Source organism: Cimex lectularius, unplaced genomic scaffold (genome assembly GCF_000648675.2).
Source record: "Cimex lectularius strain Harlan isolate CLEC.00 unplaced genomic scaffold, Clec_2.1 scaffold520, whole genome shotgun sequence".
In the NCBI taxonomy this organism is placed as follows: domain Eukaryota; kingdom Metazoa; phylum Arthropoda; class Insecta; order Hemiptera; family Cimicidae; genus Cimex; species Cimex lectularius.
This window is the reverse complement of record NW_019393031.1, coordinates 1,969-15,816: the sequence shown is the minus strand read 5'-3', so window position 1 is coordinate 15,816 and position 13,848 is coordinate 1,969. Positions and strand designations below refer to the sequence as shown.

The 13,848-nt window shown below is 32.4% G+C and overlaps 2 protein-coding genes across 2 annotated transcripts in view; one reads left to right on the top strand and one right to left on the bottom strand.

The window, feature by feature from the left end:
• LOC106670249 (chloride intracellular channel exc-4) overlaps positions 1 to 7,934 on the top strand; it is a 34,130-nt gene extending 26,196 nt beyond the window's left edge. Inside the window, exons 2-6 of the mRNA XM_014400421.2 lie at positions 6,125 to 6,267; positions 6,338 to 6,500; positions 6,563 to 6,737; positions 6,934 to 7,073; positions 7,144 to 7,934. Coding sequence (XP_014255907.1) covers positions 6,125 to 6,267; positions 6,338 to 6,500; positions 6,563 to 6,737; positions 6,934 to 7,073; positions 7,144 to 7,227 — 705 coding nt within the window. The 3' untranslated portion in view covers positions 7,228 to 7,934. The remainder of the gene's footprint in view (positions 1 to 6,124; positions 6,268 to 6,337; positions 6,501 to 6,562; positions 6,738 to 6,933; positions 7,074 to 7,143) is intronic.
• Positions 7,935 to 12,307: 4,373 nt separating this feature from the next.
• LOC106670246 (androgen-dependent TFPI-regulating protein-like) lies at positions 12,308 to 13,645 on the bottom strand. Its single transcript, XM_024229842.1, has 4 exons — positions 13,482 to 13,645; positions 12,930 to 13,147; positions 12,705 to 12,856; positions 12,308 to 12,630 (listed from the first exon to the last, which is right to left on the bottom strand). The coding sequence occupies exons 1-4, from the start codon at positions 13,590 to 13,592 to the stop codon at positions 12,578 to 12,580; spliced, it is 534 nt and encodes a 177-aa protein (XP_024085610.1). The 5' UTR covers positions 13,593 to 13,645; the 3' UTR covers positions 12,308 to 12,577.
• Positions 13,646 to 13,848: the final 203 nt, after the last annotated feature.

Below are 13,848 nucleotides of genomic sequence, written 5' to 3'. Positions count from 1 at the left end.
TGTGTATAACGCCGTCCATTAGTAGTTTGGTCATTTCCGATCTTTTTGGTACGCATATCCTCTCTGTTTTTGTATGTCAGACACGTTTAAGCTTCTCACTAGCTTCAGTTGTAGGTTTGGGTCGTTCCAGATCTTTTTAGTACGCATATCCTCTCTGTTTTTGTCTGTCAGACACGTTTAAGCTTCTCACTAGCTTCAGTTGTAGGTTCGTTGGTGCTTCACCCTGCTTACAACTCAGACTATTTGTAGTTTGGTCGTTCCCAATCAATTAGGTCAGTCGGACAAATAGCTTTCTGCTATCATCAGTGGTGGGTTTATCGGTGCTTCACCTTCAGTACAACCCTGTCTATTAGTAGTTTGGTAGTTCCCAAACATTTTGGTCCTGCTCGCTGTTTTGGCCTGCTAGATACGTTTAAACTTCTTCCTAATTTCATTGGGCAGTTTGCCGGTGTCTCTCCTGCTTAAACCCCGGTCTCTTTGTAGTTTAGTCGTTTCCAATCATTTTGTTCCGCATATCCTCGCTCTTTGTCAGTCGCGTTTCAGCTACTCGTATCATCAGTGGTGGGTTCTGCAACCTATTCTATTCAGTCCATTTGTAGTTTGGCAGTTTCTGGTCATGCTGGGCCACAGTAGCAAACTTCACGTTTAACCCAGAAGACCGGAATAGGAAATCTTACAATAGTTAATTTTATTGAAAGAAGAAAGTTACAATAGAAATTTTTGCATGAATATGTTTTCCCCGAGTTTATAAGTATGTACAAGTAATTTTCTACTATTGGGCCAAAGAAAAGAAAAATTAACATTCTTATAAGACTAGCATTATATAAACATTATTTTCTTAAACTTTCTCCATCATCCTTCATTACCATAAACGTGAGTGCTGTGATAGATTCTAATCCCGCTCTCCTAGTCGACAACTAAAATAGATAAAAGCACAATTGAAGATTTTCTGAAGGGAAAAAAATCGATTTGCTTTAATTGTTTAAAGATGCGAGATAAACGAATTGGGAAAGAAACCTTACGAAATGTAAACTTAATTTTTTCACGCGCGTATTTTTCAGTGTGGTCAAAACTGACCATGGTCAGCCTATTCCGCTATTCCTGATCAAATTGCTGACGATCCTAGTTTTCTTTTCAACCCGGTATAATTTCACAATTCGCTTGATTTGGTTTATACCCTGAGTCTAATAAGGTTATGGTTTTTGTTATATATATCAAATACAATAAACTTTATTTAATTTGGTACCGATTTGTTTGCCAATTTATAATTTGCAACAATTCCTTTTTTAATTAGTGTTTTGTAAAAAAACAACAACAATGTTTAAGCTTGAAAAATGTAATTTAAACAACATCCTTTTTTTCCCATCGATTTGTTTTAGATTTTGTTCAGTCACTCGAAGTTACGTGATACAATGTAACAGGAGAATAATGAATTTCTGAAATCGAAATATCAATGAAATCTGAGTTCATAAGAATTTTATTATTTATTTGTTTTATGTATAGCTTTACATATTTCGTTTTGCTTTACAGGTCGGATTAATAAAAACAGAAACAAAATTAATACTTGTAGATTTATATTTAGAACTTGTAAGAACGTCTAACAATAGTGATGACTTCAGGGTAAAATTCTACTGACACGGCGTTGCACATTTCGAGTGGTGCTAATAACAAAAACTGATCATTTTATGCTAACATGTGTCATATTTTTGTGCAGAACTGCGGGTTTTCAACTAGGATGAAACAGTTTAATAGGTTTTAGAAGCAATTTTTCATTCTTAAGCTGAATCAAGTGAATTGCTTCTTTTATAAACCCAGTTCTCACGACTGTGTTTTTCTACCGTAATTTGAATTTGAATTTTTATTTGTGTGCGTTTTGTCGGTGGTTGAGTTCTCTCTCTCACTCTCCCTCATTCACAATCACAATCTCTCTCTCTCTCTCTTTCTCTTTCTCTCTCTCTCTCTTTCTCTCTCTCTCTCATTTTCTCTCTCTCTCTCTCTCATTTTCTCTTTTTCCCTCTCTCTTTCTTTATCAATGCCACGATTTCTCTACATTTAATTATCTATCACTCATTCTTACAGTTCCTCTTTCTCTCCCCCTCCTCTCTGTCTGCCTTTCTTTCTTTCTTTCTTTATCTTTTCATCTCACTCTTTCTTTCTTTATCAATGCACTATTTCTCTATATTTAATTATCTTATCACTCATTCTTACAATTTCTCTCTCTCTCTCTCTCTCTCTCTCTCTCTCTCTCTCTCCCCTCTCTCTCTCCCCCTCTCTCTCTCTCATTTTCTCTTTTTCCCTTTTTCCCTCTCTCTTTCTTTATCAATGCCACGATTTGTCTATATTTAATTATCTAACACTCATTCTTACAATTCCTCTCTCTCCCTCTTCTCTCTGTCTGCCTTTCTTTTTTTCTTTATCTTTTCATATCACTCTTTCTTTCTTTATCAATGTACTATTTCTCTAAATTTAATTATCTTATCACTCATTCTTACAATTCCGCTCTCTCTCTCTCTTTCTCTTTCTCTTTCTCCCTTTCATACTCCCATTCTCGCGCTCTTTTTCTCTCTCTCCCATTCACTGTCACTTTCTCATTCTTCCTTTATCTTTCTCACCCTCTCCCTTTCTATCTCTCACTCACTGCCACTCACTTTTCTTTCTCTCTCTCTCCTCTTTCTTTCTCACACTCTCATTCTCTCTTTCTTTCTTTTTTCTTTCTTTCAGTCTTTGTCCTCTTATAAATTTATTTATCCGATTTCAATTTTTCTCTTTCTGCTCGCACGGCTGTCAATCAGAAGAGTCTGATATCAGTTATCCTTAATTATCAATTTTCCAAGCAAAATCTTGTTTTTTCATTTTGTGAAATCCTTTTTATTTCATGGCGAGAGATTTCCTTAGGTTTTTTCTTTTTTCAACATGTAAACTTTATAATTTGATTGACGTTCAAACAATTTTGTTGAAAATTTGTCTAAGCGATGATCTCACGATGGATGAAAGCTATTCAAATCGAAGTTAAGATTGCATACGCTTGCTCGCAGCCGTTTCTAAGAATGCTTCATCAATTTAAAGCAATCGCCTTTCGGTATGCGAGGTTGTTCATTATCTGTTTACGGCCAGAGATTTTTAGCGTTTTCCCCTTTGTAAAAATCGATCTTGTTTCACGTTTTTACAATTCGTGTATAGAATTTCGTAGCGAGGGGGGTGTTTCTTGGAACGTAGTACACCACGATGTTTTGCGTGCCGGTTGAAAAACCCCTTATTGAAGTGTCGTCCGTCGGGTCGGAACATAGAATTTCATAACGTGTGAAAAGACCGCAGCCCATAAAATTCACCCGGTGATAGCGCATGACAGTGGTTCAAACATTCAGGCCCATCTGCAGGTCTGTTTGCTTTCCGATCCAAGGACAGTTATATTGTTAGACATGACTCATGTTGAATAACTTAATGGATCCGTGAAAAATAATCTCTTCTTGCCATTCCTCCTCTATTGCCTTTGAAACAGCAACCTTTTAAACATTCAACTTTTTTTTCGACTTTTATAAAATTTCTTAGATCCTTGATTGATAAAAATAATTGATAACCATGGCCTCGAGAATATAAGAAGTAAAGCTCAATGTACCGAGTGGATATCTTCTAAGTTATTACAGCTTTTTATGAAACATATCATTGTGTGTTGCATAATAGATTATTTATTATCTGGAAAATGTGTTCAGGGCTTTGTAATCGTGAAAGTTTATTGACCCAAAAGATGTTGGTATTGGTGGATCGTTCGTTGGATCGTTCACTGTCAATCCAGCTTTATTTTTTTTAGCTTAAAACTTGAATCTTCGGGGCAACAAATCCTGAATCAAATATCTGCTGGTGACCAGAGTTTTCAAGGCTCAATTTGTCTTCAGTCAGCCTATGTCCCCTCATAGGTGTCCATATATCGGGTAACAACTATGTTCCAACTAGTATATTTTTATTCAGTGTTTTTTTTTTTTCGGAACCTGAAAGAAAAACCCTCCTAAAAGCAAGGAGAGACATTTTATAACATTTTGTATAATACTAACTTTTTAATAATTTGATCAGTTTATGTTTACTTATATAATTACTCAATAATTATACACAATTTTTCATTTTGAAAAATTGTGTATAATTAATTGAGTAATTTTGTATACTTGTTTATCCAACTTTTCTTTTTCCTGTCTTTTTCTTTATTGATTCCTGATTAATTTTATGATATTTTTATTAAATTTGTGTATTGATTACATATTTCTTTAAATATAAACTTGATTTTTATCCCACCATCAAAAAAAAAGTTACTAGCTGTACAGATCATTATCTATGTATGTCTCAAACATGGTGGTCTAAGTGTTAAAAAGATAAATTAACACTAGAAATGAACAATAAAAGCTTAATACTAACTTATCAACTTATTTTCAATTATATAATTACTCAATTAATTATACACAATTTTTTTCGAAATGGGAAGATTGTGGCATGGATGATCGAAGTCATGGTCGCTCAAGTGATAGAGCAGCAGCAACTTTAGCTGAAAGTCATGGGTTAGAACCACACCTGTGATACAAATTTTTCATTTAGAAAAAATTGTGTATAATTAATTGAGTAATTATATAATAAAAGCTTAAATTCGATTAAAATATATTCCCAATAATATTAATTAATAAAATCAACCTCTGATGGTTTTGAAAATAAGCAGATATCACTAGAAAATGAAAAAAGTAAGACTTTGAATTGGGTTTACATTACACAAGTAATAAATTGAATAAGTTGATTCAAAAAATATATTTTTGAACATTGGTTTGTTCTATTCATGCTTACGTGTTGTAAAGTTATAAGGTCATACTCAACTTGATATATCTCAGGCCCACAAATAATTTTACCTGCTTAGATATTTGTACCTTTATGTTTGTGATATGTGTTATTAATTGTAAAGAATGTATTTATTAGCGTGAATGGAATTATCCCCCACTTGCCTCGAGGATTATTGAGTACTCTGGGTTATTGTCAGTGTGATTTATTATCGCAAATGGAGATGCTTATCCCCAATTCAAGGAATAACGAAAACAATGGGGGTAGTGTGAATATAATTTATTAGCGCAAATGAAACGGCTTGTCCTCCCCTCGAGGAATATCGAGTACTCAGGGGTGAATGCTAACCAGACTGTCATGTTTTATCCTGTTTCCATTTTTATGTTTATTTGTGTTTGCTATCTTTTACACAATTTGACAGAGCCCTGAGATACAGAGCAAGCAAGCAATAGAATAAAGAAAAGGGAGAGTTGGTCACCAGCCTGATTTAAACTAATGCAAAGGAACATGTTACCTAATCGGTCTGATCATAACTTGGCTGGAAAAACAGGAAAATAAATTAGTTGGATTGAAATACAAGAAAGGCAAGGGAAAAAAAGAGGACCAGTAATGATCTATGTAGTTTGTCAGCCATATTTTTTATTTATTTATTTATTTTTTGTATAAAATCTATAACATATTAAGAACTTTAAAATACTGTGGTGGCCAAGTGGTTTGTCTTCAACTCATATTTGCCATGCTAGCGGTTCTTGGTTTGAATCTCAACATAGCTCTTGGAATGTTATTTGGGTTAATTTGGAAAAAAATATTGCAGTTTCTGGAACCTGCAAAACCCAATGGGTATTTGGACATTAAGTCCTCCAATATGGCAGGAATTACTTTACGTAATTAAAAACTCCCTCTTGAACTTCTTTGATCATCATTATCTGCCTGTTCTTATTGGTTTAGCATTATATAAAGTTAAATTCAGATACGAAAAGAAAATGAACTGACAAACACTGATAGTTTAATAACACAACCAGGAACAAATGAGTCTAGTCCATCAAAAACATTAAAAGATCTAAGGCTCTCCTTCACATTTTAAAAATCTGATCGGAAAAACAGTTGACAAAGTAATGCACAAACCAACCATTGAAGATTGTGAAATATAGCATAAAAATGCAAAATAGAGGGCGATAAAATATCGAAATATGATCAACCTCTCACACACTTCATTGAAATATTTCCCAATTTTTAAAAAAATTTAAATTTCTTGTGTAAAACTTTTGAATTAATTTTATTCTAGTATTTTTAAAAATATTTTCGTTTTCAGGCTTCCACGATTGATGGAAGAAGGAAAGGAGCATGCCTATTCTGCCAGGAGTATTTTATGGATCTTTACCTTTTGGCTGAACTGAAGACTATCTCCTTAAAAGTCACAACGGTAGATATGCAAAAACCACCACCGGATTTTAGGTAAAGCATTATTAATTTTCATTATTTCCTTATATAGTTCCCTGTATAATTTCCTAATAATCATTTTTAGAACTAATTTTGAAGCAACGCCTCCGCCGATTTTGATCGATAACGGACTAGCAGTGCTCGAAAATGAGAAAATTGAAAGGCACATCATGAAGAACGTCCCTGGAGGTCACAATCTTTTCGTCCAAGATAAAGAAGTAGCTTCTTTGATCGAGAACTTATACAGCGTAAGTATTAACTAGTGTAATTAATTTTTTCAATAAAAATCAGTTATGAATTTTCCTTTTAGAAACTCAAACTAATGCTTTTAAACAAAAACGATGTCACGACAAACAATCTTCTTAGTCACCTACGCAAAATAAACGATCACCTTGGAAAAAAAGCGACAAGATTTTTGACTGGAGACACCATGTGTTGTTTCGATTGTGAGCTCATGCCAAGGCTACAGCATATTAGAGTGGCAGGTTAGATAAAATTGAAAAAAAAAAAAAAAAAAAAAAAAGATAAAATATTATTGAATCATTTAAGTGGCATTCTGTTATGACAATGAGCCATCTAAAAACATCTTTATTTATATTTTTTAAACTTTTTTCATCTTATTAATTTTTATCTGGTGTTGTGTATCTTAGAGAAATGTATAAAATTGACTTGTCCTTCTAGGAAAATATTTCATGGATTTTGAAATTCCAATTGAATTGAACCACTTATGGCGTTATATGCTGAATATGTATCAGCTGGATGCGTTTACTGAGAGCTGCCCCGCTGATCAAGATATAATAAACCACTACAAACACCAACAGGTATTAATTTATCCCTATAATCATAGAAGCCTGGATTATTCATTTTTATTCAATTTTTCATCGTTTTTAGGGAATGAAACTGAAAAAGCATGAAGAACTCGAAACCCCAACATTTACAACATCCATTCCAATAGGAGTGTCTATCGAAGAATAAAAACGCTATGTGGACAACTATAGCTAACCACATAAAAAAATAAATATTTGAAAGTTTTTTCCTTAACACTATTTATTGTGTAAATTATTGCCATAACTTACCTGTTATAATTATTTATGAGTTTCTTGTTCACCTTTATGATTACTGCTTTGAAGTAATTATATATAACTTTATTTTATATACACTTGAATATGAAATCCGTACCATGAGAAATTTAGTACTTACTGCATATAAGTTATTGTAACTAAAGTACCTCGAGTAGTTTTACCTACTTAATTGCTTATCCTATTCATTATTTAAAGTTATATGAAATCATATAAGCTTGTGAAAGCAGTTACTGATTTGATAACCAATGCTTTCTTTGTATTTAGCATATTGTATATAGTTTTCTTTCTTTTTGTTTTAATTTTTTTTTTTGCACCAAAATTGGAGTCCAATTTTAATAATTTTTGTGAGTTCACTCGCATTTATTACAGATTAGGAATAAATTGATTTGATATCAAAGACTATGACTTGAAACATTAATATTGAGCTTTTGTAAACGTCAATTCCATATGAAGAGGAACCAGAAGGTATGCTTTTTCTGGTCCCCTGCTGTGTCAAGTGCCTTAAAAGTTGTCTGTCTTTAATTAATCAAATTTAGGGTTTTAGAATACATCTTTCCTTTTGTATAAATTTCATTGCCAGAATTATACTGGATATTCTGTTTAAAAAAAGAATAAAAGCTTCATATTTTAGTTGTAAAATAAATCATAAAATTATAATTGTTCTTTTTTTTTTTTATTGTTTCTTCTTTACCAATTATAGTTTTATTTTATCAAACATGTCAATTGTCTATGTGGATGAAGAATTTGTGTAATTTTCTTAATATATTTGATTGCAATTTTTCGACCTGTCATACAGGAACACTGCACTTGTTTCAGGTCTGCAAAACAATTAAAAAGAAAAAAAATTACCTCACTTGAGCATTGCAGAAAACACACTAAGGTGTTCATTTTTCAAAAACCTGAAAAACTGGAAGGAGGGAATTACAAGATTCCATTGAAGATGGTAACATATAGTCATCATATATCATTGATTAATCTGTTCACAAATATCTGAAATTTTTATTTAATCTATCATAAAAAATCACAGATCACAGACTTATTTTAAGACCCGATAGAATCTGGTAGACACAAAGACCCATTCTTCAGGACAGGAATTTACAAAAATAATACATCAAAGTAGAAGGTAAAAAATAAAACACAAAGTACGTACTTGAAAGAAGGAAGAAACACACTCATACTTCTGTGAGAGTGCAAACTCAAAATACCTCTGAAGAAGATTGGTCTCGACGTTTAGGTACTGCAGGTGCAGAAGCGATAATTCATTTTCTGACAACCGTCGAGTAAATAATCATTTCATCCAAAGAAAGTACGTATAAATAGCATATGAATGGTATGGTTATACCCCAAAATTCTACATTCTATTAAAAAAAATGCCCTGGAACGAGAAGGAAAATGACCGGGACAAGGTTTAAACTTTCATTAACTTTTATGCAATTTTGTTTTCTGACTGTTTCTGTTCGCGCCAAATATCACAAATTATAATTGTTTATTTTATTTCCGAAATGCCGCTAATCTAGAATTTATCGTAGCTCTGTTCCCTCCCCACAATCCTGTCCTGTGCGCTTCCGTGTTGCTTCCAATCAGTCCACTATTAATTAGCCTCCAAGAGTGGTTTTCTTTCAGTTTTTCTCTTATTTTCAAGAAACATTTTTTTTTCCCGTTTTGTTAATTATCACGTTCAAAATAACGCGAGTGTCTCCCCCCACATCCTTAATGCGACACATCATCCAGGGTTTGGACAGAGCCCCGAAGGTAATTAATAGACTAGGATTCTGTTTTACCTTTGGCCAGAGTTATTGCAGGTTTTAGCTATAAATGGCTCTCCTCCATGGTTGTCGAGAAAATCAAGCAACAGTTAACAAGATAGTATTTTATTTTATTTTTATTGCGACCAACCAGCGCGTGCACAGTTTCTTTTTTTTTACATTTTAGTCACAATACAGAGGACATTGATATTTTATTTTATTTTTTTTTATTTTTTTTATTTCACCTGAGGGTTCACTGTTTTCTGAAAAGGAAAGGAAAAAACAGTGTGGTACCTGACTATTTTATTTTTGGAGATGAAGCAGCCATGGAAAAAAAAAATCTCCACAACCCCAGATAGCCAGGGTGGATTGTCAACGGTCCGAGGAGGAACTTGTAACAAATTTAGATTTTTAAAATATCAGAGAAGGCCAGTTTGAAATAAGATAGAAACACCAACCACGATGTAGAATTCAATTTTGTAGATGTTCATATTTATATACTTTGTATCAAAGTCCTGATGATTGGCTTTTTTTTCCAACCCTTGGGGTGCCGGTGTTTTTGAAAAAAGCCCATTTGTAAGTATATCAGGCTTGAATGCAAGGCCACTGGGTTCGAACCCGGGACCTTTACCTTACAGTGATGAGCGCAGTGTCAATGCCTAAACCGTTGCCACCGACGCCCCTTTGGTTCGTCTATTCTTGCTGTCTTGGCTTGTCAGATATCACCTTACCACCATCTTCCTGAACAAATGAATTATTATAATTGATTATACTTTTTATCTAAGAACTTGGTTGAGATGAGAAAATCAGTGTCAAGAGGGATTCAAACCCACGACCTTCTGCTGAATATGCTATGCCGCTGCTCTAATCACTTTCTGTTCAGACACCAACTCCTCATCTCAACCTACAACCTTTTGAATTTTCCCTCTTTTTTTCATATTTTCAAGGTGGGTTCGAATCCCCTCGTGATAGTGGTTTTTTCATCTCAACCACCTTAGGTAAAAAGTATAATGTCAATTATGACAACTAAACATATATGGATTAAAATGAATTGTATTGAGTGTGATACTTGATGTTGCTTAATGAGCAAGGATTGTAATTTTTGTTCTGCATACCTCTGCTATGGACTGTTTTGCCATATTCAGGTCTTTCATACTGCATTCCTCAAGAGAAAATTAAGCCTCATGTTGCAGTAATTGATTTATTACAAGTTAAAACTAACAGGTTTCTTGTTAAATGTTAGTCATGTCAATAATGTCTCACTTGGGAGTTTATTGACCATTCTTAAAAATTTCCTTGTCCAATTTGATGTAAGCAGATCTAATGTAGTCCAATACTATGGCAAGAGCACTGATCTTAGGCATTTACATACTTTCTTTGCCTTAGTTGCATCCTGCGTTATTTTGTGGGTGTAGAAGCCTGAGGAAGGTATTAACATAGTACCGAATGTCACCAAAGTCAAAAAGTCTTTTCTCATTTTTACTAAACACCCCTGGTTTTTGCCCAAAAAATAACAGGAGATTCTTTTTTCGATGTCACTGGTGACCTGCCTGTCTTTCTTACAGTAAAAAATTTATTGTGGAGTCCACCCATTTTTATAACCAAGCCTGAAAAAAATTTACCATCCTTAAGGTAGTTAACACTTTGTAGGGTTCTTGGGAAATTGATAATCAATCTAAATCTTCTCAATGAAAGATTGAATGTGATTTTTTTTGTCTTATGAGCTAGCAGATTAACCAGAGTTTGATTATGTTGATTATTTCATTATAAATAGTCGGGGGAAAAGGGTTGCGTGAGAAAATAGGAGTGATGGGAAGAATCGAATTTGATATGCAAATAGTAAAAGCATTTTAATTGTTTTAGACCTGATATTTCAGCCAAAAAATTTTTTTTTTCTGCATGTTTAGTTTAAATTCAGCATACAGTTGAGCTTTATTTTGTTGAGTGTTTGACAGGCAACATAGGAGCTAAATGTGAATATAAATTTTTTACTGTTGTCTGTGCATCTGTATGTACTGGTGTCTGTGTATGGTATGTATGTACTGTTCCATCCATGATAAAGTTCATTGCATAGATCTGCTGTTTTAATAATTAAATTGTGTACATAGTGGCATTTATGTTCATTTCAATGATAAAACCTTGATGAAAAGTTAATTTAAAAAAAATTCTAATTTGAAAATTGTGTAGTTTAATCTTCTGATCTTTTCCAACGTTTCAGCATTTAATCGAATTAAGTGGTTGAGTATGTGTCTCATTTTTATCAATGGCCTTTAATAGATTTTTTTCTCCCCCCCCCCGGCCGGTTAGCTGCCTGGGCTATTGCTGGCACNCAATCATCTGTATTTACAAATTAAAAAAATACGGAGCCACTGGCGCTAATAACTATATATAAAAATTAATATCATTTAGTTGGTCTTATCTGACCAAATAGCAATTATTCAAAGTGATTTATAATTTTTATATAAAGTGTGGTTGAGAAGAAAAAACATTGCCATGAGCGGAACTCGAACCCAAAACCTTTGGCTATTATTCTAGAAAAAGCTATTTTTATTTAGATGTATAATTTAATTTAGTTCTCCATTAAATAAAAGTAACATCATATATTTTTCAACTAAAAAAAAATTCAATTTTTAAAAAATAAATTTTATTCTGTAAGAGCAGAACAATAAAATCGAATAATTTTTCAGAAAATCAGTGAATAATTTTGAAAAAAAATTGAACTAAATTGGTCTAGGTAAAGCTAATTCTGCTTAAATGTAAAGTTTTGAAGTAAAACTGTGTATTTAAGTGAGTATAAACAATACAAAATAATTGGAAAATGTACACTTTTGAGTTTTCATTTGAAAATAAAAACAGACTCAAGAAAAACACATGAATGACAATTGTAGCTTAAAAAAAACTTAGACATGCCAAACTTTATCTTTACATTATCATTTTTGATAGGTAGATTTTTTTCTCCAAAACTAAATAATGGAGTTTGTACACATCCTGTTTCATAAAAGATTATAATTTAATAGCTTTTTACGCTTACAACCTTGTGTTTATGATTTATTTCTGATCTATACACAGTAATCTTTATACACCTACTACATAATGAATGTGTATGTTCTAGAATAATGGAATTCACACAAATGAGATTTTCAAATTATTAAACAAACTGTCCTCTCGTAATGAAAAGTGTACAGTTGTTTAACATTGATCTGTGATGAAAAATCTGGCTACATGGAATAAAGTTCACATCCTTATTTTCCTGTTTTATTTCAAGACTTCAACAATTTTGTATTATCACAAAGATTAATATTCCTCATAGCAAGTTGATAAATTACAAGAAGATGAAGGTATTATGCAAAATAGTTTTCTAGTAAACATTACCGTAGAAAATGAAAATAGAAACAAATAGCACAATTTAAAAACTCGATATTCAACCAACAATTGTTTAAATTTAAACAAATAAAAAAATAATTTAAAAAAAGTTAAAAAATTTACTCAAACTCGTATCTACTTTTTCTTCTGTTTTCCACTCCGTTTGGTTTTCTCTGGAGCTACACTTCCTACAATAAATATTGCAAAAATTATTATCATAACAGAAAACTTTTTTTTAAAAGTTTTATTAGATTAAACTTACCCCAGAATACTTTATGTACGCCTTTTGTAAGTGCAAACATAAAGACTGCAATGAAAAGATTGCTTAAAGAAAAGGCGAATCTCATTGGCCAGTCCATTTCCTTAAGGACGGGATAGAGCCAAATCCCAGTTTGAAAATAAGTCCCGTACAAACTAAAGAAATACAATTGAAAATAAATAGGACTTTTGTTTCAAAAAAAATATTATTAAGAAATAAAAAGCATACCATACGGCGTAGAGTGCTAAATAAGTAAACGTTCCTTTCAAAGAGCTAGTCCAGCTCGAGAATTTGTGATTGACTAAGGCCATGTCCACTATCGCAATAAGCGAGTTAAAAGTATGGATAGAGTGGTTCACCCAAACTGGTATTACCATATCCAAAACTTTAGGAAACACAAGCTCTCGGTCAATGGTGAAAAGAACCCAAAATACTATACTTACTAGCTGGAAAAAATAAATTCAAAATGAGAATCCATATAAAAAAATATATATATTTATGTTATGTAAAAACTAAGAATGGAAGATCAAGGAAAAAGTAATATAAAGTTTGAAATTTGAATTTTTAAATTAAAACAAAAGTCTCCGATATAAAAACAAACAGAAAACAACAGATTTGTAAAAATTAGTATTTTATCTACAATCCGTGTCACTTTTATACGTGATAACCCTGAGCTTATCAGAGTAATTGATATTGTAGGTATTCACTAAAAAAAGGGGCCAGATAATGGTAAAAATTTACAAAAACAGTTCAAACAGTTGTATTGAATGAGATACTTACAAATGCCATCGGTGTGGCTACAGATGTAAATAAATAATCCGCCACCGAGTAGAGCTTGCTGGCTGATTTTTGCCCAAATCTGAATATATTCAAAAAATGTGCAAACACCATAAGCGTTAAATATATAGTTTGGACACCCTGAAAAAAATTGAGGAAATAATTAAATTTTGTTTATTAAATATTATTGTCTACTATAAAATAAAACATCAAAATTTCAACTTAAGCTTTCATATGTATGCAATACAGAACACAAAATACAAAAATCAAATTATCCACTTTACAAATATTTTTTTTTTTTTAATGTTGTACTTATTGCCTGTGCCGTAGGATTGTGTTCACATTGTTCCCACCTCCAAAACAAACGATT

Bases quoted from the DNA above. Each gene is read 5' to 3' on its own strand.
- LOC106670246 (XM_024229842.1), bottom strand. From the start codon at position 13,592: ATGGTGTTTGCACATTTTTTGAATATATTCAGATTTGGGCAAAAATCA. The intron at 12,857-12,929 runs GTATGCTTTTTA...GTATTTCTTTAG, and splicing joins TTAGCACTCTACGCCGTATG to TTTGTACGGGACTTATTTTC. The intron at 12,631-12,704 runs GTAAGTTTAATC...TATTTATTGTAG, and splicing joins CGTACATAAAGTATTCTGGG to GAAGTGTAGCTCCAGAGAAA.